The sequence below is a fragment of the Populus alba genome, chromosome 17 (assembly GCF_005239225.2).
Source record: "Populus alba chromosome 17, ASM523922v2, whole genome shotgun sequence".
Taxonomy (NCBI): domain Eukaryota; kingdom Viridiplantae; phylum Streptophyta; class Magnoliopsida; order Malpighiales; family Salicaceae; genus Populus; species Populus alba.
This window is the reverse complement of record NC_133300.1, coordinates 16,117,903-16,143,973: the sequence shown is the minus strand read 5'-3', so window position 1 is coordinate 16,143,973 and position 26,071 is coordinate 16,117,903. Positions and strand designations below refer to the sequence as shown.

The window sequence follows — 26,071 nt, the reverse complement described above, 5'->3', positions numbered from 1 at the left end:
TTTTTCTTGTTTTTATGGTTAGGCCTTAGAGGTAATCCAATTAACTATAGATATTTCTATCCTTAAAAATGAAGGAACATTAATATGATTTACTAGAAATGGTGATGTCCATATTGTATAGCCATGATCTATTCAAAATGACATGTTGTATATCCATTGAATTCACATCACACCAAATTTTATCGTGATAATCTAAGAATTTGATAGAAAAAATAAAAAAACATTTTTTTTTTATTTGCTATTAAGGTGGTGTTAACCCATTTAATGACTTATGATACAGAATAGAATTTTTAACCTGAACGAGTCACAATATTAGAAAAATACTATATTAATAGAACTTTTATTATCAATAGTGATTTTTGCGACTTTTATCCACATTTAATATAAGTTTGAAAAATAGCAATCATTCTCCTATCTTTAGTTCTCTCGAGTAATGTAAAGACACATTTGCCTACACCTAACCTAGTTGTCACAAACTCTATAGTGTTATGTTTATGATTGATTTTAAAAAATATCACTTAAGATTGAGTCCATTATAACTGTAAATTTAAGGTTAGACACTAGATAATCATGATATAAATGCAAGCAACACTAGCTTAGCTTATAGATGAAATTGAGATCACACACATATCTTCTAAGTAAAAAACATAATACAAAAATAAAGTTAATCTATTTTTTCTTTTTAATATGGAGATTAATCAAAGACTAGAATATATATATATATATATATAAAAAACTATGAACATGCAATGCTAAAACCTTTTAATGTAGAAAGTCAACCAAACACTTATCTCAACTTTTTACAACTTTCGGCAAGTTTGATAAATAATAAAAAGGATTAGTTGGTAAATATTAATGACAAAGTTAGTTGATAAGTAAAAATATATAGAATAAAATGAAAGATGGGATTTTTCTCTATTATATTTATTTATTTATTTATTTATTTATTTTATAGGCATAAAAATAATATTAATGACAAATTTTGAATAACAAGTATAAAAGAAAAAAAAATGAAATTCAACTAATCAAAAAGATTTAGTTATTTATCACCAACATGCTTAACACGATCATGTAAGTTAAGCTGTTAATAATGCAGGTAATAACGCTGACTTAGTGTTGGATAACTTGTTTGTTGATGTCATTTTTTTAAAAAAATTACTTTAATTTTTTACTATGATTTTTTAAATTAAGATAGAAAAAGAAGTAAAAAAAATTACAAATAAAAATAATAATTACAAAAAATAATAATTTTGGCAGAAGACTCCTTATTTAATTCCGTTCTTTTTCATGCCTCTCTCAGAGTTTGATTTCCTGTGTTGTTATGACCCTCATACAAATGATGAGAATATGGTTATTGCTGGTATGGATTGATTTGTAATGGTGGCTATCTGGTGGTTGTTAGTGTTTTGTTTTCTGTAAGTGGCGGCGGCTAAAGGGTGTTGCTTTGGTGGTTAAGAAGATGGATTGGAACTATGGTGGGTCACAATGATCACAAGTTTCTTCATTCATTCTTGATCAATGCAAGAACCCAGCGAAGCCTATTCCCAGAACAAAATAAATATGCTTGCTATACAACAGCATTCAGAGCTGAGTCAAAACTCACAGACCAAATGAAGATCTTCAATGCTTGACGACTCCTTTCAAGATACTATATACAATAGAGAGGTTAGTCTCTAGCAGGAAGTTCTTCATTAGATCACAGGTTTCCATAGCCAGGCTTGGCAAGGAACAAAGAATTAATGACACCCATAAAAGAAGGGGGCCACGTTGGTGTAGCAATGAGAGGAGGAGCCCTTGCATTGAATCAGTTAAAGAAATAAGGTGATTCCAACACTTCCCTCAGCTCAAAGTCTCCCCGGTCAGGCAAAGGCGGAAAAGACAACGTGGGAAAAGACTTTTCAAAGCTCTCCAACAACTGCATACAAATCCAACAGTATAAATGATGAGTTCTGCTTAAAAAACAAAAAAACACCCTCAGACTTGGATTTGACACTGCACAATTCTTTTAAATGCTAATTCAAGTTGAAATTTATAGGCATTTTGTTTTATCCCAAAACATAATTGAAACAGCAGATGAGAACATATTATAAAGAATGATTTAATTAACTGCAACAAGTGTTGTTTCTTTAAACATATGGTACGTATCTCTTTTCTTTGTTCTTTTATTCACAACCAAAACAACCGCAATCGAATAAAGCTAGTAAAAAATAATTAATTTCCTCTTATCCGCTCTGCCAAATAAACTTCACAAATATTGTATTGGGTTTTTGCCTTCTACAAATATATAATGATGCCAATGAATGGGCCATTGCCCTTATAAGTTTTAGAACAATATAGCAGTGCTAATACTTACATTCTCCAATATAGGTGTTTCATAGAGTTCAACAAACTTTTCCCTCAGTATCCTGTTCATTTCATCCACATCACATGCATGCGTCCAATATGAATCGTGAACTCCTGTGATGGTATGCCAATATACAGTAATGAGAAATCAAAACTCGGAATAGGACAGCAATTGAGACAAAATCCAGCAATGAGTGAGAAACCTGCAAAGTTTAAGCCTGCCCCTTTGCAGGCAACTGCAGTCATCATCATATGAGAACTATCAAGGGAATGAACAAAATTTGGTGGGAAAGCTGTTCTCTGTCGTTGGACCATCACCTGTAACAGTAAAAGAACTGCCAAATTTGAGATCCAAGACCCAGAAGGTACAACCTTTTCCCCCTTTGTTTTAGTATTTTGGTCACAGTCCAGACTGAATAAAGAAAAAAAATCAGGGCAATTTAGCTAGACAAAAAGCCAAGGCACCCACTGAAGTCTACCAGAAATCATGTTCAGAAAAATTGGTTCAGAAAATTGGGAAACAGCTAGCAGAATGTACCAATGTAAGATACTATATCCTCAAACAACATTTCAGCAATAAAAAGAGGTTATTTCAGATTTTTCACAATTTCATGTGTTATCAACATCTTAGCACAGACTCGAAGTCAAAGTAAATATTATGGAATCTTGATTACCAAAGCAGAAACGAGCAACAAAGATAAGTAACGTTACCTTGTCAGTTTCTTTTTGTAGTATTAAAACCTGTAGGGAAGTTTTGATCTGCAGCAATTGCACAAAAGGAAGATAAGAGTGCTCAAAATGCCCTCTCTATCAATATGAATGTAACAAAATGCCATTCATTTTTTTTTTTCCTGTCAGTACTATATGATCTACTATGCTTCTGCAAATGATATAGAACTCACACTTCGCCTCCCTAATTTACGATAAGGTTGTACAACAGGAAGTCCTAGGGGAGTTGTCCACCGCACTGGCTCATTTTCAGATGCGATAATCTGGTCAGGTAAAATGCAAAGAGAAAATGTAAACAGAATGTCAGTTGTTGGTATAGAAACTAGATAAAAAAAAAACCAAAAAAAGAGAATCAACATAAAGGAAAAACAAATAAATTGAGACAGACTCACCTTTGCACAATCCCCAAGCCAGTTCATGATACTTCGTGCAGCTTCAAACATCTCTCCTAAGGCAGTTAAGGTCACCTGATCAAGCAACAATATAAAATATTGTCAGTGACATGTTTTATGAAAAGGAGTAAAGCTAAGGAATTATGAATCATCACTGTTGGTACGCTCCCTTCACACCTTTGCAGCATAGCAAGAACAACCAAAGATATCTGACTCCTCTGTGATACCACGTTCCTTTAATCTCCTTTTGATCTGGTCTCTAGCACCAATGTAAGTTACACCATATACAGATGTCATCACTGTCTGTTTCACCAATTTCCTATCCACCTAGATGGAGTCAAACCACCATTAGTTTGAAAGTAAAAGAACTTATCCACATTGAAAAATGGCAAGGTACACCCTATCTTTTGAATGGGCCTAAAAAAAAGAAAAAGCATGAAACAGTGTTGACCCAATAGTAACTAAGCAATCCCTTAGTGACAGGAGACCACTATGATCAACAATCAAAGCATGCAGAAAACCTGGTTAATTAATTCTTTCGCACGCAATGCATCAGGAAAAACATCTGGATCTTTCTGTGCATCCCTCCGCATGATATCAAGTACTCTGCATCGCAAAAGTGCATGTTTATCACAGCATCCTTTTGCAGATATCTGCTTGCTTCACATCCAGAAATGCACTACAGAAATATAGGATTGAAAAAGAAAAATTCTTGTAGAGGATTTACAAATTTGGCTCCAATCAAACACATCCAATGAATACTACAGGACTTTGAATACTGCACATGAAGGGCTAACATATGGATCTGGTCATAGGCCATGAAATAAGAGCATTGCTTGACTAAAGTTTTGCTTTGATTGAATTGAAACAAATTAAAGTTCCTGATTTAAGCAGAAATATTAACCTTCAATTGGATGTTACTACTTCATCACAAATGCCTGGATTTCCTTGAAAGCCAGAACTCGGCAATCCTTGAAAGCCAGAAAACTCGGTCAGTGAAATACATTCTTGTTTTAGTTTTGTGAGAGTAGGGCTTCCAAACTCTTAGTCTTTGGGATGATAATGTTAATTGCAGATTTCTATTCGATCCAATACATGCTGGTAGGTATGTTTCAGAAAAACTGGGACCCAATTAGGAAGCATTTTTGGTTTATATCCCTAGGATCATATTTGCGGGTCATCCTATTAAGAGTTGGTTATAAATCTAAAAATTCAGATTCTGTCATCATGTAATTAAATGGAACTTCAGATTTAAAGAAGGGTATCCCTTTATTAAGCCCACTAACCAAGAGTTTCCACAATTTTCAGCACAAGTTTTTTAGTTTCTCAAAAAATCTGTGTTTTCAAATCTTCGACCTAATCTTTAAATCAGTCTGAGTAAAAACAACCAGCTCCGTTGGTTTGCTTCAACAAAAGCTCATCTTAGCTCAAATCTTTTGTACTGTATCATGAGGAAACCCCTTACCTAGCAGCTATTCCCGAGTAGACATCTGCAGGCTTCTCTCCTGCAACTAGATTAACAGTAGCTGCTCCCAACTGTTCAAGATTCCAATGATTTAACAAAAGCAGAGGGATTCAAAATATAATCAAATGCATTACATTCCTTTTTCAAAAATAAAAACGAAGTTCAAAAAATAAAAGTTTGCAGACCACTTCTAAAAAACACGACTTGAATTCAACAATGATTGGCATCAGCATAGTGCCTTAGGAAATGGAAATCAGACAAACAGATTGCACATATTGGGTTTTGTTTATCAGCAGTAATCATAAAGAAAAGAAAAACTTCATAACATCATCCAATTCAAGTTAAGGACGTTACCTTGTCTCTTCCAAGTGCAGCGTAGTGTTGTAGGCCATTGCAGGAACCATCCTACAAAAAACCATAAGAGGGAAGGGGTACATCAGAAGGCAGAACAGGTTATGAGAAAAATTATACGCCAGAAGAACAAAGATAAGCCCAGGGAAGAGTACTTAAGTTGATTGTCCCACATAGTCCAACAGTTTTTTATGTAATAGAACCAATAGAAACCACTTAAGCTTATCATTTTATTTGTTTTCCTAAAGCATACAAGGTACAATAACAAAGAATCTTGACTCTCCTTTTACCATTCATCTTCCTAACACCTCTGCCTCTCTCAATCCATTCCCTACCATTCCAGTAAAACTGTGCTCAATTGGGTAGGATGCTTTACAATCCTTAAAAAATGTCCATAAAAAGTTTATATGAGCACAATGCAATACATTGATAAGATATACCTGATGAACAGGAATATGTGAAATATATGTTTCTGGCGAGGAGCTTCTCAAAGCTTCAGTCAGGTTAATGCACACAGCCAAGAACTGAAATGGATCTTCTGCATGCAACCACCAACGCTTTCCGTCAAGTGGTTTGTCTGTGGAATCAAATATATCATCAAGGTGATTCTCAGTAAAAGCTATTCGTCCCTCGTAAAATAGCTCGTCTACACCACCAGCAAATAGATTCGCAATGTGTATCTTCAGCCACCGTAAGCCTGACTTTCCAAGAGGGCATCCCTCTGTGAACTCCAAAATCCCCCGGCACAGATCTGATCCAGATGGTTTAAGTATGGGTGCATGGGGTAGGCACGCCCACGAAAGTCAAAATTGTGTGGATAATAGAAACCTTCTTCATCTTTCATCTTCCGTGCTACCTGGAGCCAATTAAGAATGATGGCATGAACGCCATCAAGAAGATTGAAAGTTTATTGTCTAAAATAAAGTAAATTGAGCCTTACAGCAAGTTTAAGTTCTATTTCACAACGCTGTGCATGTCTTTCCCTGTTCTCTTTTTTCACTCCTCTGAGTTTCCACTTCCACTTCTTAAGTAGTGCTTGATCTTCTGTTTCTGGCTTCTCAGGTAAAGGAACCTGAAATGAAGAAATTAAACAAAGAAAGGTTTTTTACTTGCTATAGACATCATGATCAATTCTTGGAACACAAAGGTAAAGGTAAAGGAGTTTCTCAGAAGAAAAAAAAAGTTACATTGAGGAGAGTTAGAAAAGATACTTACATCACTGTGGTCTACCAAATCAGCAAGACAGCCTCCATTACTCCATATTCTATCAACAACACTAAGTACCCTCTTATTTACCCTCCATCTGGTATTCCCTAGTGTATCCAGGGCCTGGAAAATTAATTCAAACAAAAGAGAATCCTTGTTAAACCAGAAGCTACGCTGGTAAAATCTACACATGTGATAGCATGTGAAGGTATACACAATTATCAGTATAAGATTGTGTTCAAAGAACATCACATATTAGTACCAAAAGATGATTTAGTTCAAACAATAAAATACGCATCAGTAACCATGCAATGCATCTAATATGTACAGACCTCAAAAACTGGTTGTAGCTGCTTCCTAGGTGCCCTCTTAACTGCTTCACGTTGCTGTTTAGCACCATGTATCCGCATGACATAGGATGGTAAGAACAAGTGAGCTCCTTTATCATAACTGCAAAGGGCATTGAGGTTATGCTCGACACGAGTAAGAGAGAGGTAAATATCACAAGCTATGACACAATTATCTAAGAAGAGCTTAGAACACACCAAAAAGCTATGCCAGGTCCTGATTTGTTACTAGAAGCAATAGTGGTGTTAAGAGTTGCTACAACTACATGGGAACCAGAATCCAACCACAAAATCATTAAATTCCAGATTAAAGTAGCGTATGTAAGGAACATGTATGAAGAATTTGTATCTTCCAAATTTGTATACAAGGATCTAAAATTAATTTTAGTGGGGACTATGCTAATGTGCCTCCTGCAACTTGCATGATGATTGAGTGAAAGAGCCAAGACCCACTATAAACTTGCTAGTAAACAAAGTGCTCTTTCCCAAAACCAATTCATGAAATGGTTTTCGTCTGATGCTCAATCTGATCAAATTAAGATATTCAGAGTGCAATCACTGGTTTAAATCTTTTCTTTTTGTAGATAGAAAGTGTGCCCAGGAATCTCAGTCCTAATGGGCAATTTACAACCAAAAGCGCAAGGGAGCTTATCAGATTTAAAGGCTATTGAATGGCAGAAGCTGCCATAGAGGCCTCTTCATATTCCAAAGCATGTGTAGTTTTTCCAATGAGGATTGTGATCACCTATTCATGAAAAACTTAACCAAAGTCCATGAAAAACATATCCTAACTAACTTGCCAAACAATAAGGTTAAAAAATCTCAGTTTGACAGCAGAGATCCGTCTGTGCCATTTCTCCCAAGTAATCATCTGTTGTCTCCTTGCGCTTCTGGCACATTTGAAATTTGAAATAAATACCTATATATGAATCATCACCTAAAGAAACTAAACTACTTCAATCAAGCTCTCTATGTACTATCCTAATCCTAAATTAACTACGTGTCTGACTTCACATGAAAACAACAATTCGATACTCTTATCTTTTCTTGCGCTAAAATAATCCACCACAGCATCCTTGTAGAAAACCTAACACTTTTTCTTTCACTATATTTTATCTCTAACTACCAATCATTCTTTTCCATGAAGTATACCTCTCCCTTTAACATCAAAACCATTATAAGAATTCCATAGCAATCCCTAAATTCTCCTGCCTGTGGCAATAATGTTAATTTTCCCGTATTAGACATGGTTGTGATTAGCAAATGCTCTTCAATGTTTAAAGACAGTGTTCTCTGTTTTGTTGAGAATCCTAGACAAAACCTTCCATCTCATATCTCACATTCACCATGTTTTCAATAAACACCTGCAAGACAATTAGTTTCCGTTCCAATGCAGGTTACAGAAATGGAGAGGCAGAGCCTTGAAACATGCTGAAATGTTAATTTCAATTAACTGAAATTGGGATTGGAATTCCAGGCTTTATAATCAGAGATTCATCCCTTCATCTATTATACCATTTTAAGCATTTAACTTGACATGAAAATTGAAAACAGCTCCAGGCATCAAGCAGAAGTAACCAAAACACTATGTTAATATTTCTGAACATGGAATATATCCAACTAAAAAATATAAAATTAAAACAAGACAATCGTGGAAAAACTGTAAATATAAAACAAGTTAACATACCCTCTCCATCTAAGTGGTGGCACCAACATTGGCATATAAGGAATCACCATGTGCCTAGCCTGTTTGGAGAGACAACATTTTTATGACTTCTTGTGCAAGAAAAAAGAATGAAAGACAAGACAAACATCTGCACCTTAATAGGCACCATGGAAATTGCCTACAAATCTTATCTGTTTCAGCTCTAAAATCTAGAAACTAACCTATCTGCTTTGAAAGTATATTGCATCCCGACACAAGTTCATGTCATAAAGGATGATAAAATATGAAAACTAGTTATCACTAGAAGAACAAAATATAACAGGGTTACTCACAGTTTTCTCTAGGCCTTTGAGGACTAGTGGGTCACATTGAATAACACCATATTTTTTCGCGCCCTTCCTATTTAAGAAAAAGCCATTGTGCATCAGTTAGAAGCAATTACATGGAAGAAAAGATAAATTGAGTTCATCGAGTCAATTAAAGAATGACTCCATACTTATTTTCATATGAAACAGTTCTGAATGCATGTACAAATGCAGGTCGAGGCTCAGATGGACTATCAGCTAACTGATCACAGGGAGGCTGTATATAAGCTGTTTGTAACAGCAATTCAATTAGACGGCTTCCAACCTGCAAAGTGCAAGGACAGAAATCAAATTCGTACACGATACAATTGTTCAAGAAAATTAGCCTTTATCAATGATTACAAGCACACAAACCTTAGCCCTAGCATCTGCATTCCATGGTTTTGAATCATCCTTCGCCTTCACAATCTTCCTCACAGCTGGCAGCTTTTGTTTTTTAATCAAATCAGTAACCTTTTTTCTTAGGTTTTCTTGTTCCTTCATGACAGCAGGGGATTCACCTTCTACACCATTCTTGCTATCATTAGCCTTTTCCTTTTTCTTCCTTGTTTTCTCCAAGATATTGTGTATTCTAATCTGTTTCATCACAGAAACTGTTACAGATTCAGTCCTCGGTTCAAAGAAAGAGAACAAGACTGAAGAGTTAGGAGGTCCAAAAAATAGATTAAGAATAGTAGACCTAAATATCTCTTCATTGTATAGTTCTTTTTTTCTAAAAAAAAAGGAAAATAAAAGAGGAAGCACCTCTCATAGTCAGAAGAGACAGTAGAGCAAAGTGTCACGCGTGCCTTTAAAGTCTAAACTAACAGAAAAACTTAAACAACTTACAAAACAAAGGCACAAACAAGAACACACATAATTGAAATGATAAAGATAATTGCTGTCTCCAACAGGGAAATGCAAAAGTATAAATCCATAGTGAAACAATGTCGAAACATGAGATGAGCTCAGACAAAGGAAAGTTGAATGTCACTCTTATGAGTCCACCATGCCCATGCTTTGAAGAAATTGTAGCTCAAACAAGAAACGCGTAATAGAATATTCAGCCTAATAAGGCCCATGATATGAAAAGTTTAACACATAATGAAAAAATTGTAAAAACTTAGCATCTAAAGGATCTTACACTACACATTGTTTTTCGTACCTACATTTAGTGTCCTCCCTGGAACCATGAACAGAAGAAGAACTTGGACTGAAAGTAAAAAACTATAGATATATATAAAAAAGAAATCCAGAAAAAACCCCATTCAACATTCGACAAAACTTTACGGGACGTAACTTCAAAATCTAATTTTCCAGGCACTACTAGCTCCATATTTTTTATCTCATAATTGTACATAGTAACTTTCATCTTTCTTCCTAGTTCATCACCTCAGATGAAGGTTGTCTAAAAGTAAATTTAAGAAACTTTATGTTTTCCCTTATCTTTCAATATTTTTATTGAACCGCAAGTAAAAATAAGCAAATAAAACATTAAAAATTACTTACCTCCTGCTCAATTGCATCACCAATCATACAAGCAGCAGTCACAACTCTTGCACATCCATGTTCCCCACCTGTCATTACCATTGCTGCGAGTTGATGCATTGCAATAACAGACATCTTGTCAGCTGGCAACAGATCAAAATACGGAGCATAACCCTGCCTACTCTTCCCCGTTCTAATCAACTCCTGCTCTTTCGCAATTGCATCTGTAAAAGGCTCAAACCAACAAAGGAACAAACTCTTCATATATGGCAAATTAGGAGCCAACTTATGCTCACACATATCCTTCAAAAGCTCCTTATATTCTTTCGTTGCCAGTTCCCATGCTTCCGCCTCAATCTTCACTTGCCTTCTCCTTAAGACCCTAAGCTTCCTTGACCCTATTCCAGGGTTAGCATGTAGCCTCCTCCTCCTAAAGTGCTCCTCTTTCTCCTCTTCTTTCCTCATTTCTGGCAGCAAGTCTTGCACTTCATCGGCACCAGACACATTATCTTCAACATCTGTTGATGACACTGCCTCAGCTACACTCACATACCCTCTTGGACAAAATCCAGCACAGCGATTCCCATTAGTACTATCATTATTTCTCAAAAAAATAAAACTGGGTTTTCCCATAAAATCTTCATGGGTTGATATTTCGCCAATTGCTCGAAAACTCAGTCGTGGACTTGTGTTATTAAGCGCATGGAACTTGAGTTTCTCAAAAAAGATGGGTTCTTTAGAGGCTCCTAAAAAGCTGCAAGTTCTTGGAAATGAAGGGAAATTGAGGGGCTTTGATTGGGATTTCAAAGTGGCTTGTTTTGCGACGTTTCTCCACATAACTGTGGATGGTTTAGAGATAGATTTTGGGTTTCTTATCAGAAGTAATCAAAGGATCAAAAATTTTGGTACAAAATATATGGGAGTTGGCCCTCTATTTACAGGAAATGAAAAAAAAAAAAAAAGAAATGGAATTGAAGTGATTGAGAGATGAATTGAAATGCGCGGGTACTGCAACTTGAGAAAAGAAATGAGTTCATAGAGAGGGTATGGTAGTGGTATTAGCATACCGGCCGCCTTAAACCCTGCATAAACCTTCTTTGGGTTTTTGGCGAAATCGTGCAAAAAAACCGAAAAACCGAGTAAACCGATAAAACCGACAAAAAATTAACCGAAAAAACCGAACCGAATAATAAAACCGAGTAAACCGATTAGATTATATAGAAAAATTCCCGGTTCGGTTCGGTTTTCGGTTTTGCAGTGCAAAAACCGGGTAACCGGACCGGACCGGACCGGTTTTAAAAAAAAGGTCTGTACTCCGCCCTAATATAAATAGAAAATTTTGTTCCACGCTGCTGCGCCGCTCTCTGGCTCTCTTCTCTGAGTTCTCTCCACTAAATGTCTAAATCTAACCCTAAACAGTGAACATTAAACTTTCTCAATCTTTTGATTCTCTTTCTCACTCTCACGGCTAAAAGAAGCCCCTTCCCCTCACCGGCTCACCCCCTGTCCCCTCTCGCCCCCTCGCCTCTCCTCTCCACTCTCCTTAGACCGACCACCGGCGACCGTCGTTTCCTCAACGACTCAACCTCTCAAAATTCAAAACCAGTGAGTTTTAGTTTTAGTCCTTTCTGATTCCAACCCAGATCGTAGTTTCTCTTGTTCTATCATGGGTCTGTGCTTATCTGTCGAATCTACATATTTCTGAGCAATGGGGGTTGCTAGGTTTGACTGTTTTATGGGGGGGTTTAAACGTATGGATTGATTAGTATAAATGTTAAAGTTGTGAACCTTGTTATGCTGGTTTATGGATGGTTTAATTATTGGTATGAATGTTAAAGTTCTGAGCTTTTATTACTCCGTAATAATTGAGTGATTTAACGATTAATCATGGTTGCTATTTTATCTGCTATACTCTTTGTTTTTTCTGGTTTATGTTCCTGATTTATTCTTTGTTTCTTGATGTATTGATTGATATGTGGAATGGATCACTATAGTTCTATAATGAGCTTAGTTGCGGAACAGGAAATGAAATGCATTCTGGGTATAGCTGAGAGCAGAGGTTCTTTCTTTCTTTTTTTTGTGGGTGTGGGGCGGGGGGGGTGCAAACTGATAGATTTTATTTTTTAAATTATAGGAAATTTAATAGTTCGACTGATAGGAAGCTTGATTATTAACTTTATGTTTTAAGTTAGTTAGCATTCATTAGATATTCGGGAAAGAGAGTAAGTAATCTAGACGAAATTCATGACAGCATGGGTTTTTTTTCTTCCTTTCATATTTTGTGATTTTTCGATTGCTGTCCTGTCAAGTAGGAAATTCATAATTATAATAGAGAATTCTTTTGGGGAATTTATGATTTGTGGTGTTGATAGCTGATAAAGTCCCCCCACCCCTACCAAGCCGAGCTGCTTAGTTTTGGTGAGAGTATTTCAAACATTTGACAATTGTGTGCTATTATCTCCTTCAGCGATGAATTTATTGAACCTGTATGGACTCTGGAAGGATTTACATATTTATTACTTCTTTAACCTGAACCCCACTTAGCAACAGTAGGATAATCAAAGGCTGTTTGTTTTACAGATGCATATATTTATCCATGTGGAGAATCAACTCTTATGCATAATGTCCTATGCATTAGGGATTTTCCTTTGCATTGTTGTTTTCCTTTAGTACAGGTGATTGTATACTCGACCAATTTCGAAGTTCTCTATCTCCAGCAACAGTTCAAGCACTTATTTGTTCTCTATCTCCAGAAACCTACAAAAACCTTGAATCAGGTAACGTTTCTTAAAAACTTACACATTTTATTTTATTTATTAATTAACACATTTTTATTCTAACATGTTTAATATTTTATTTTGTAGAATTTGGTGGAAAGTTGCATTTAGCAACGGATGATAATTAGTTCACAAATTGTGAATTTGTGATGCATGTATTGAAAACGTATGGTATAAAATATATATATATTTTTTAATTTTTATATCTTTTGATTTAATTTATCATGTTATAATTCTAGATTATGAATTTCAGGAATCAAAGTGCAATGCTCTTGAAGTGCTTTTTTTATTGAGATGATGTGCACATGAAGATTTATTTTTTGTGGCTTGGAGTGTTTTATGATAATGTTATTTGTTCTTTTTTTGTTAAGCCCTTTGAAGGCAATGGTTTGTATTTTGTAATTTGGATTTTAACTTATTGGTGTGTGATTGTGAGTGTGTTATTTATTTAAACTTTTCGGAAGTAGAAAAATATTAGTAAGTTAAAAAATATATTGAACACAAGATTGACACTAATAATTTCATATAAATGAATATTTAATGGCCAAAAAAATTAATAAACATAAGATTGATAATAATAATTTAATATAATTGAATATTTAAGGGTAAAAAAAATTAAATATATTTGGAATCTTCAAAGAAAATGAGATATTAGCAAAATTAATTGTAAGCCCACCAGAAATCTATTAGAAGCCCATTAAAAAGCCCATTAAAAGCCTATTAAAGGTTCAAAAAAAGCCCAAAAATGCTTATAGGTTTGTTCGGTTTTTTGGTTAAAAAACCGGACCGGAACCGAACCGGAACCTGCCGGTTTGGGCCGGGTCCGGTTCGGTTTCGGGTGTTCTTTTTTTTTTTTTTTTTTCCGGTTTGGTTGCTTTTTTTGAGGAAAAACCGAACCGAACCGGTTTTGCACACCCCTACTTTTCACTACTTGTGTTGCCATGACTCCAGGACTAGATCGAGGGTGTTTGGAAGTGTGGTAGCTGTTGCTTTTCAAATAGCTTTTCGTGCCGAAAAGCATGCCAATAATATTTTTTTTTATTTTTTAAAAATTATTTTTGATATCAGCACATCAAAACGATCCAGAAAGTACAAACCGAACTCAATTTTAGCAAAAAAAAAAAAAAAAGTTTGAATTTTTTCGAAAAGCAGGTCACACCTCAATCCCAAACGGCCCAGAAGGGGCATGAAATGTTGCATTGCACATCGAAGGTGGTTTTCTGCTTTTTGAGAAGAAAAAAACAAAACACATTTTACGTAAAAGTAACAAATTAAGGATGCCGCCTTTCCTAATGATTTGATTTAACAGGTTGTCGGGTAGATTGTATGTTTGTTTTTATATTTTAAAAATATATATTTTAAATAAATTAAGTTTTTTTATATATTATTTTAATGTACTATATCAAAAAATAATTTTTAAAAAATAAAAAATATTATTTTAATGTATTTTTAAATAAAAAATAATTTAAAAAATAATTGTTACAACAATAATATTACCACAATAATAAACAAGCTCTTAAAATAAAGAATCGTGAGAATTGTTTAGAATGATTAGAATGCATGCATACAACTCGATTGCATGTAAGATCAATTTTTATTTATTTTGAATGTAAAATGCATGTTTTTGGTATTGGTATTAGAGAATAATATAAATCATATCTTTAAATCTCACTTAATAGTTTAAGCAACCAAGTTAAATAGGTTTTTTGTAATTATATCAAAGCCTTAATGACTAAACGGTCATGAATTCAAATCTTATCATCCTCATTTATTTAATAAAAATTAAACATAAATAATATAAATAATGTGGCTTTATGCAAATTCAAGTTCAAAATGCTTCCACTTGAGAGGGGTGTTAGAGAATAATATAAATAATATTTTGAAACATTATTTAACAGTTTAAGTTATTGAATTGAATTGATTTTTTAACAGTTAGGAGAAATTAGTTTTAAAATGTAGTTATTGTATTAATGAGTTAAGATTATGTTGAAAAATATTTTTTTGCATGAATATTAATTATAACATGAAATATTAAAATACTTAAAATTAATTATAGATAAAATAAAAAAATTAATTTCAAAGAATTGAATGAAATTGATGGAAAAAAAATTCGGATAATCAAAAAAAATAATTCTTATTGATAAGAAATTATTGGTTTTATCTTTTAGAAATATATATTGTTTTTAATTTAAATCTAACACATACACCCAAAACCAGAGTTACAAAAATAGGCAGACTAGCGATTCCAAAATAATGGTTGAAATTTTCTAGAGCACGGGATTTCCGCAATGTAAAAGTTTTAATATGGAAACAATCCTTCCATCCGCGAACATGGGATTATCCTAAATTTAAGAAGAAAATCCATACAATAAAATGTGAATCTAATTACCCCAAAGCAAAACCATGAGCAAAAACTGACGAAGATCTTCAAGCTAAAGCAAGTTAAATTCCTAACCAAAACCCAGGGAGCTGCCGTCGCTGCCGCAGCAGCCACCGCCACCGCCGCCACTGCCGCTCCAGCAGCTGCAGCAGCTGCCGCCGCTGCTGCTGGAGCAGCTGCTGCTGCTGTAGCAATAGCTGTCGTTGCCGCCGCTGCACCTGCTGCTGATGCCCCTGCTGCTCCTCAAGCATCAACTGCATCTTATGTATAGTCCGCTGCACCCACTGGAGCACCTGCTGCTGCTGCCGCAACTCCTCATCAAACCATTGTTGATGCCCCTGCTGCTCCTCGAGCATCAGCTGCATCTTATGTATAGTCAAACTGTACATGGAATCGATGTTACATGTTTTGTTGGGTGTTAAAAAACCTTTTAATAAAAAACTAACAGATAAATTTTTTTCAACATGTTTTTGTATTTAAAAAATTCTAAGTGAAAATTAAAAAAAATATATGCATAAATGTAATCAAATAAATCAAGAATTATGTGTGCTAATAAGTAAAAAAAAAAAAACAATCATAAACTATAACTAAAAATAAAAGTGGAAAAATCGAGAAACAAGTGTAGATTAAGATATTTAATTTCGAAAGCCAAGATATTTACGCGATTGTATTTACTAAATTTATTCAATCAAACGATAATAAAAATATATATACACATTTGTCGATACACGACGTCGGGCGACGGCTCCACATCATTTTTGTTTATTTAACAAAAAGATTTTTTTTATTTTTATTGGGGAAATGAAAATTTTATTGGAGTCGCCATCTAGTAATTTGAGGGAACTAGAAATCCCAAATTAGACACTGGTCCAGAGATTCAGGTACTGGGTTAGTTATGACTAAGGGAAGGTAGACACCACCCTTAAAACATCCTTTCAAAAGAAAGGTTACCCTTACTCGTGTGTTTTTATATTTGATTCAAATGCTATTATATTTTGAGCTTATTTGCAATTTTTATTTTTTTATAAAATAGTTAACGTCGGTCCCTAAAAATAGGAGACACGTTAAAAATGACATCAGTCCCTAAAAATAGGAGACTCGTCTAAAATATTGACACTTAACCCTAAAAAGGAGATTTACGTCTTAGTTACCAAGAGAAAATAATGGACATAACCCTTATTTGGTATAAATCCTTGACATCGGTCCTTTTCTGTAAAAAGAGACGTGTCGACCAAAACAAAAAATATTCGTAGGAGACGCGTTAAAAATGACATCAGTTCCTAGAAATAGGAAACTTGTCTAAAATATTGACGTTTAACCCTAAAAAGGAGAATTACGTCGGAGTTACCAAAAAAAATATGGACATAATCCATATTTGATATTTAAACTTTTGACATCGGTCCTTTTATGAAAAAGAGACATGTCGACGAACAGTATTTGTTTATAAAATAAAAGTTATTTTCATATCGTTGAGAAATGGGTATAACCATATTTGAGATTTTGGCTTTGGACCCACGAACGATAACATGATAGGATGGGTGTTAGATCCGCGTTATTTTTTCTTTTATATTTATTTTTGTTTTATTTTTATTTTTATTTTGTTAAAGTGTGATATTGTACAATAAACATGCTACATTCAAGCAGCACAACGATTGAGACATGCTAGAAATTTTAGGACTCGGAAAAGCAGCAGTTATTTGTTCTCCCATATTACAAAATTACGGTACAGTTTTGTGTGCAAAGTAACATCACATCAATGCCTACTGCAAGAACTCCCTTGGTTTTGTTTTATTATTTTTTTATTTTTTATTATTATAACACACACACACAAAAATATATATATAATTCACGTCCTGCATGAACAGTAGGACGTGAATTATATTTCACGTCTACTGTTCATGCAATAGGAAAGGAAGAAGAAGAAGAAGAAAGAAAAAGAAAGAAGGGAGGCTCACCTGGCTGAAGGGGTCGTGGCTGCTATGATGAGGTGGTTAGGCTGGTGGTTGAAACGATGGAGTTGGAGGAGGAGACGTTGACAGCAGAGGAAGAAAGAAGAAGAAGAAAATCTGCAGCGGGGAGAAGGAGGAGAGAGAAAGTCACAGTGGCTGCTCCGCCAGTGGAGAGGATCTGAGTTGATGGAAATTATGGTGGTAAAGTCGGTGATGGTGGTGGTGGTGCTGAAGAAGAGGCGGAGAGAGAAGGAAAAAGTTGCAGAAATCGGCAGAAAAACAGGTTTTTTGGCTGACTTTGGACCCGATTTTCTCTTTTTTTAGGCCATGAAATCCACCTCTATTTATAGGCGGTGGAAGAGGGCAATCTTGTCTACATTGAGAAAAAATTTAAGCCCTTGATTCAGTTGGGAAGGATCCCAACCATTGGCTCAAAGTAGGTATCATGAGTTGAAAATCTGCAGACAAAAGCTGATTGAGTAGGCCTCTTTAGGCTGTCACCAGTGCTAATATATTGTCATTTATCCCAACCTGATCACATGGGGTTGTAGACAAAATGCATAGGATCCGTTTCATATAAGATGTGTTAAATTCGGTGGACATTAGGTACATTGAATGCAGCTGCAAAGTAGTCAACCAGACCAGCTTTTTCAGAGAAAAAAAATAAAATCTGCAGACAAAAACTGATTGAGTAGGCCTCTTTAGGCTGTCACCAGTGCTAATATATTGTCATTTAGCCCAACCTGATCACATGGGGTTGTAGAAAAACTGCAGAGGATCATTTTCGTATAAGATTTGTTAAATTTAGTGGATGTTAGGTACATTAAATGCAGTTACAAAGTAGTCAACCAGACCAGCTTTTTTCAGAAAAATAAAGAAGATAATGAACAGTGATTTTTTATCAAAGTCCGTTTCAGTCCTTTCTCTTTCAATTTAGCCCTAATTGACCCTAAACCTTTTTATTTAATGCAATTCGCCCCCTAATTAACTTGGTAAAAATTAAATTTGGTCTTTTAAAATTCGGATTTTCTCAATTAAGCCCAAATTAAACTCCCAAACTTAATTTTTCACCAATTAAGCCCCAAATAAAATTAATTTGACCCATTTAAAATATAATTAAGTCCTTGCACTTAATCAAATCCTTCAATTGGACCCAAATTAATTCTTAAACATAATTAAAATTTAATTCGGCCCATGATTAAATCAAATTGGCCCATTAAAAATTTAATTATGTCATTGAACTTAATTTTTATGCAAATTCATCCGATAATCATTTAATTTGACCTTGAATTTGTATTTTTTCTTCATTTCTTAGGCACAATAAGGTACAATTAGGCCTTGAACTTTCTCCAAAATTGCAGCTTGATTCCCCGATTTCCTTTCTCCACATTGTCAGCCTTTATTTTTATTTTTTAATTTTTATTTTTGAAAAAGAAATTGATTTTTTTTTATTTTTATAAATAATAATAGAAATAAAATAACATTCAAGAAAATCTTGGTGAGTCCAAAATTGGGTTACAACAGTTGCCCCCTCTTTACAATGCTTACGGTGCAAAGGCATTGGAAAATTCATTTTCTTTTGACTTGGCATAGTAAGTTTTGTAAAGAAAAAAAAAAATGATGGCGGTGTTGAAAAATACACAGATTTTTCAGTTGGTCTAATTGTTCCAGGCGACCTGCCCGCCGGTGAAAATGGAAGCAAAGAATTTTGTGAGTGGTCTAATTGTTCCAGGTGACCTGCCCGCTGATGAAATGATAAAATGTGAGGAGACTCGCAAGTGGTCTAATTGTTTCAGGCGACCTGCCCGATTGATAAAATGATAAAACGTGAGGAGACTCGCAAGTGGTCTAATTATTCCAGGCGACCTGCCCGATTGATAAAATGCGATGAAAATCGCAAGTGGCCCAATTGTTCCAGGCGACCTGCCCGATGATAAAATGCGAAGAAAATCGCAAGTGGTCTAATTGTTCCAGGCGACCTGCCCGATTGATAAAATGCGAGAAAACTCGCAAGTGGTCTAATTGTTCCAGGCGACCTGCCCGATTGATAAAATGCAAGAAAACTCGCAAGTGGTCTAATTGTTCCAGGCGACCTGCCCGATTGATAAAATGCGATGAAAATCGCAAGTGGCCCAATTGTTCCAGGCGACCTGCCCGATGATAAAATGCGAAGAAAATCGCAAGTGGTCTAATTGTTCCAGGCGACCTGCCCGATTGATAAAATGCGAAAACTCGCAAGTGGTCTAATTGTTCCAGGCGACCTGCCCGATTGATAAAATGCGAGGAAACTCGCAAGTGGTCTAATTGTTCCAGGCGACCTGCCCGATGATAAAATGCGATGAAAATCGCAAGTGGTCTAATTGTTCCAGGCGACCTGCCCGATTGATAAAATGCGATGAAAATCGCAAGTGGTCTAATTGTTCCAGGCGACCTGCCCGATGATAAAATGCGATGAAAATCGCAAGTGGTCTAATTGTTCCAGGTGACCTGCCCGATGATGAGCTTCAGGGTTGATGAAAACTTCTAAAGGAAGTCATACCTGTATGGTTGAGATCTGATTTGTAAATCGATCTCAAGATGATGTAAGCTTCTCACGAAAGTCTTATATGTACAGCTGGGATCTGATTTGCAAATCAATCTGAAAGACGACGCTCAAGAAAGTCTTATATGTACAGTTGAGATCTGATTTGCAAATCAATCTCAAAGACAACGCTCAAGAAAGTCTTATATGTACAGTTGAGATCTGACCTTCTATTCAAAATGATGGCAGGAGCAAATTCCCTATAAATCACGCGGTATCGGGCAAAAGACATCATCAACTTCTCACATTTTCAATACTCTCAGAGTTCTCAACTTTTGAAGTTTTAACCATGTCTTCCTCTTCTTCCAATGCTAATCCAAACCTTGCTCCTGCGGCAGAGCCTGTAGTTTGGCGTACTACTTTTGAAGTGAATGGTCGTCCAGTTACAATAGAGGATACTGTAATGGACAATGAAGATATTGCTGTAGCCGTGGCTAGAGACATGATCCTTCCTCGTGATGAATTAATACTGGCAGCCAGGACCGATATTGAAGCAGTGAATCAGTCACTTGCTCTCAGTATCAGAGCTACTTCGTCTTTGGTGAACATGGCAGAGCGTCTTCATGCCAGAAGACTTGAGTTGAATACTCAAATTCCTGAGCTCCATAATCAGATTGAGAATTTAAGGAAAAGGCTCCATGATGAGAGACGTTACAGAAACGACTTGGAGAGGAGAAATGAAGAGCTCAATGCACGTGTTGACTTTTGGAGGGACTATGTGAACACACGACACCTCGAGTTCGAGGAACAGATGGAACGCATAATTAACCAGTTTGAGGAATTTCGAGTAATGATGGATCATCAGCGAGCTGAAAATATCTCTAATCGTCCTCGCAGTGTTTAACGTTTGTACTTGTAAACCATTATGCCCATGAATAAAAATCCATCTTTCTCGTCTTTATTCATGAATTTTGCTTTTATGGAATTGCCACATTTGATATGATTTAAAAGAACTTCAATTCATCTGTGTCTTGTTGGATCCCGTGAGGAGTTTTGTTTCGAGAGATATCTGCAAAACAAATATGCGATGCTTGTGAAGTGAGATGATATGCAATGCATCTTACCTGTTTTTGAAATATAGATCCCCGTTCATCTTGTTTGAGGATCTTGACTTTGAGTGAGCTGTTTTGATTTACGCGTACTTCAAGTCTACTCAAGCTGACCCATGTTGTCCATTTTATAAGATAAGCATTGTTTGAGTTTCCCAACAGTCACTGCACGTTTCTCTATTGGTAACTTCACTGAGAGAATTAGCTTCTCCGTGGCCCGACATTGTCCTGAGATTTCATCTGCATTTCTCTTACTGAAGATGTATCAGTTGTCTTGTTGTCTAACTGATCATACTGTAAGAGTCAATAATCTCCTTTCATAGATACTGGAAATCATACTATTTCAGTCCTCATGCTAGAAGAAGCCCACAGTTTATCACGTGTATTTTCCACCAGGGAAGCAAATTTCTTTGCCGTTAAGGATCTGGTAACTGCTTCTCTGCCCCCCCTAGGAGAATTAACTGCCTCATTTCATTTCCTCCTTTGCTCTTGTTGTCATTAGAATCTCTGGTTTTCTAATGGTGCCTCATAATGTGTTATACGCTCATTTTTCTTACAAAGAAAACCTTTTTCCAAAAATGATTTTTCAAAAGATTTGTTTTGTTCACGAAAACTGAAACTCTCAATGTCTGTTTATAACAATGTTCAGGCAATTCTGGGGCTTTATGTCAAATCTCTTGGTAAAAGTAATCTAAGATGAAGGTAAGTGATGAGATGACCTTCTGCTTTGGTTTTCAAAGTGTTCAAGCGATTGCTTGAAGGTGTTTTGAGAGAAAAGAAACAATTTGCCTTTTATCTTTAGAAACACTCTTTTTAACAGCATGAATAATAACGAGTAATTATTTGCTACGCCATGACTCTTTATGGAAAAGTCTCTTATATTTTGAGAACGCCATTTATTGATCCAGGTCGCTTACTTGATTAGAAAGGACTTCAAAGGCACGTAATGTATTTTATGGCTCAAGGCTATAAAAGAAAGAGCATTCCATAAGCTTAAAAAAAAGTGTTTAAGGGCTTATAAACTATAGATCACTATTATCTTGTCTTGGCATTTTCTTTTGCTGTCTTGACAACAAAAATGATGCTAAATATTCCAAATGAGGAACTTCTGTTTTTTTTTTTTTTTTTTGTTATTCCCATATTTGTTAGGAATTCACTCAATTGTTTGGAATTTAATTGAATTCTTTGTTGTCAAACTTTCTTTATAAGCTCACATGCCTTCAAGACAATTTCCTTAATCATATTTCACTTTTTGCCCCCTAGTGTAGGGTGTGATCTTAGTTAAGGTTCTCATGAAAGAAAAGGCTTTAAATAGACTCAGCTCAAATTGGGACTGCAAAGGATAATTTTAAAGAAAGTGAAGGGAATATCAAAGATGGCCTTTCCTCATTTCAAGTAAGATCAGTTAAAACCAATAAACTTTGTCCATATCCAACGTAATGCTTTGGATATGTAAGATACCATGTTTTGCGCGTCCATGACAAACTAATGTACTACCAACCATTATTCATGCTGATAAAATGTGGATCCAAGACATAATTTGGGTGATAGTTGTTCCAACTGCATGTTTTTTTTTTTACTTGTTTGGTCATCTCTTTCAAGGGAATTACTCTGAACATTATTCTAAACAAATCATTGATTTATTTCATTGAAATCACAAACAAAATCAGTTCTTTTAAAACCTCATTTAAAAAAAATGGACTTTCTTGTAAAAAAAAAAAAAAGTTTGAAAGATCAAATTGTTGAGCCATTGAGATCATGCAATGGGCTTTTTGGTGAGGTATAATGCAAAGAGAATTTCTGGCCAAAACTTTATTGATTGGATTGGATGAAACCATCATACATAATACTTTTTCACAGAATCAGAGTTCACAGGCCTAGGTAAATCATCTCCATCCATCCTAGTTAACAACAGAGCTCCTCCGGAGAATGCTTTCTTCACTACATATGGGCCTTCATAGTTTGGTGCCCACTTGCTTCGGTCTTCACTTGGTAATGGCAAGATTTTTCGTAGTACAAGATCCCCTTCTTTGAATTCTCTAGGTCGAACTTTCCGGTCATATGCCTTGGCCATCCTTCTTTGGTACAGCTGGTGATGGCAAATTGCAGCCAACCTCTTCTCACTTATCATGTTCAGCTGTTCATATCTCACTTTAGCCCATTCAGCTTCTTCTAGTTCAGATTCTATTAGTACTCTCAAAGAGGGAATTTCAACTTCTAAAGGCATCACCGCTTCCATCCCAAATACTAATGAATAAGGTGTAGCTCCAGTGGATGTCCTTACTGCTGTACGATATGCATGCAAAGCAAAGGGAAGCATTTCATGCCAATCTTTGTAAGTGACTACCATTTTCTGGATAATCTTCTTGATATTCTTGTTTGCAGCTTCGACAGCACCATTCATCTTTGGTCTGTAAGGAGACGAGTTTGAATGTTTAATTTTCCACTTCGCACACAATTCTATGATTATTTTTCCATTAAAATTTTGGGCGTTATCGGTCACTATCTTCTCAGGTGTACCGTACCGACATATCAAATCTTTCTCAATGAAGCATTTGACCACCTTTTGAGTTACATGAGCATAAGAGCTGGCCTCCACCCACTTTGTGAAGTAATCAATGGCTACTAAGATAAATTGATGCCTATTGCTGGCCTTTGGATTGATTGGACCAATCACATCTATTCCCCACATTGCAAATGGCCATGGTGATGTCATATTAAACAGAGGAGATGGAGGTGCATTTATCTTATCACTGTACACTTGACATTTATGGCATTTTCTGACATAATCGATGCAATCTTTCTCCATGGTCATCCAGAAGTACCCAGATCGTTGCATTTATCTAGCCATCATGTGCCCACTTGCATGAGTTGCACAAATTCCTTCATGAATTTCTTGCAATGCTACCTTAGCTTCGATTTCATCTAGACATCTTAGTAAAGTTCCATTGAATGATCTTTTATATAGAATTTCTCCATCTAGGTAAAATTCCATGGCTAACCTTCTCAAGGTCTTCATATCTGCTTTAGATGCCCCCAAGGGATATTCTTGATATTGGATAAACCGCTTGATGTCATAAAACCATGGGTTCCCATCTATTTCTCCTTCGACTGAATAACAATGAGCTGGAAAATTTTTAATCTCAATGTGGATTGGTTGTACCTTGATTCCGAAATCAATTTTGGCCATAGAAGCTAAAGTTGCCAAAGCATCAGCAAACTGGTTTTTTTCTCTTCCCATATGGGTAAAATCTATCTCATCAAAGCCCTCAGTCAGTTTTGAGAGATATTGTTGATATGGGATCAATTTTTCTTCTTTAGTCTGCCATTCGCCTTTCACTTGACAGATTATTAACATTGAATCCCCATAGACATCCAGCTTCTTTATTTTCATCTCTAAAGCAGCTTCCAACCCAAGGATACAAGCCTCATATTCAGCAGTATTGTTGGTACATTCAAATTGTAGTTTGATTGAGATGGGATATTGCTTCTGGTCAGGTGAGATTATCACAGCGCCTGCTCCATTGCCAGATACATTCACTGCCCCATCAAAATACATAATCCACCAATCATTCTTCTCTTTGTCTTCTTCTACTATCAATACATCCTCATCCGGGAAGTCAAATTTCAAAGGCTCATAATCTTTGATAGCATTATCTGCCAAATGATCAGCAATTACACTTCCTTTTACAGATTTTCTTGTCTTGTATACAATGTCATACTCGGCCAACATTACTTGCCACCTTGCTATTCGGCTTGATAAGTAAGGTTTCTCAAAGATGTATTTAAGAGGATCCATTTTTGAGATCAACCAAGTGGTATAATACAACATATACTGTCGAAGACGCTTCGTGCTCCATACAAGAGCACAACACAGCCTCTCAATCATAGTATATCTGGATTCACAATCTGTAAACTTCTTGCTCAGATAATAGATAGCTTGCTCTTTTCTTCCAGACTCATCATGTTGTCCTAACACACAACCCATTGCTTCCTCAGTTACTGTCAAATACAAGATCAAAGGTCTTCCAGGTACAGGCGGCATTAACAAAGGTGGATTTTGTAGGTATTGCTTTATTTTATCAAAAGCTTCTTGACAATCTTTGTCCCAAGTACCAGGATTCTTTTTTCGAAGCAATCGAAAAATTGGCTCACATGTTGCTGTTAACTGAGATATGAATCGTGCAATGTAATTCAAACGTCCCAAGAAACCTCTTACTTCTTTTTCGGTTTTAGGAGCTGGCATTGCTTGAATTGCTTTCACTTTATCAGGATCAACCTCTATTCCTTTATTACTTATCACAAACCCTAGCAACTTTCCAGACTTCACCCCAAATGAGCATTTTGCAGGATTCAATTTCAACTGATACTTCCTCAGTCTATCAAATAATTTTCTTAGAATCTGAACGTGATCTTCTTCATTCGTAGACTTGGCAATCATGTCATCCACATACACTTCAATCTCTTTGTGTATCATATCATGAAAAAGTGTCACCATTGCCCTTTGGTATGTGGCTCCAGCATTCTTTAGCCCGAATGGCATCACTTTGTAGCAAAATGTTCCCCATGGTGTGACAAAAGTGGTCTTCTCTTTATCTTCTTCAGCCATTTTAATCTGGTTATACCCGGAGAATCCGTCCATGAAGGAATAAGTTGAGCTTCTAGCAGCATTGTCTACCAAGACGTCTATATGAGGCAAAGGGAAATTATCCTTTGGACTAGCTTTGTTTAGATCCCTGAAGTCCACACATACTCTGATTTTGTCATCCTTCTTTGGTACTACCACTATGTTCGATACCCATTGAGGGTATTTAACGACTTCTAGAAAACCAGCATCCCACTGCTTCTTTATCTCGGCCTTGACCTTGAGTAGAATATCCGGGCGAGTTCTTCTCAATTTCTGCTTGACAGGTTTACATCCTTCTATCAAAGGCAATCTGTGTACTACAATATCAATGTCTAAACCAGGCATATCTGCATAAGACCAGGCAAACACATCCACAT

General features: G+C 35.8%; 1 protein-coding gene, 1 long non-coding RNA gene and 1 pseudogene across 2 annotated transcripts in view; 1 reads left to right on the top strand and 2 right to left on the bottom strand.

Moving 5' to 3' along the window:
- Nucleotides 1-1,206: 1,206 nt before the first annotated feature.
- LOC118036659 (DNA-directed RNA polymerase 2, chloroplastic/mitochondrial-like) lies at nt 1,207-11,443 on the bottom strand (annotated as a pseudogene).
- An 802-nt stretch (nt 11,444-12,245) lies between these two features.
- On the top strand, nt 12,246-13,543 carry LOC140954763 (uncharacterized). Its single transcript, XR_012168270.1, has 3 exons — nt 12,246-13,108; nt 13,196-13,274; nt 13,362-13,543. It is a non-coding gene; the product is annotated as an uncharacterized lncRNA (long non-coding RNA).
- Nucleotides 13,544-15,081: 1,538 nt separating this feature from the next.
- Nucleotides 15,082-26,071, bottom strand: part of LOC118036126 (TMV resistance protein N-like) — a 57,197-nt gene continuing 46,207 nt past the window's right edge. The window contains 1 exon segment of the mRNA XM_073405826.1: nt 15,082-15,869. Within this exon segment, the coding sequence (XP_073261927.1) occupies nt 15,551-15,869 (319 nt within the window). The 3' untranslated portion in view covers nt 15,082-15,550.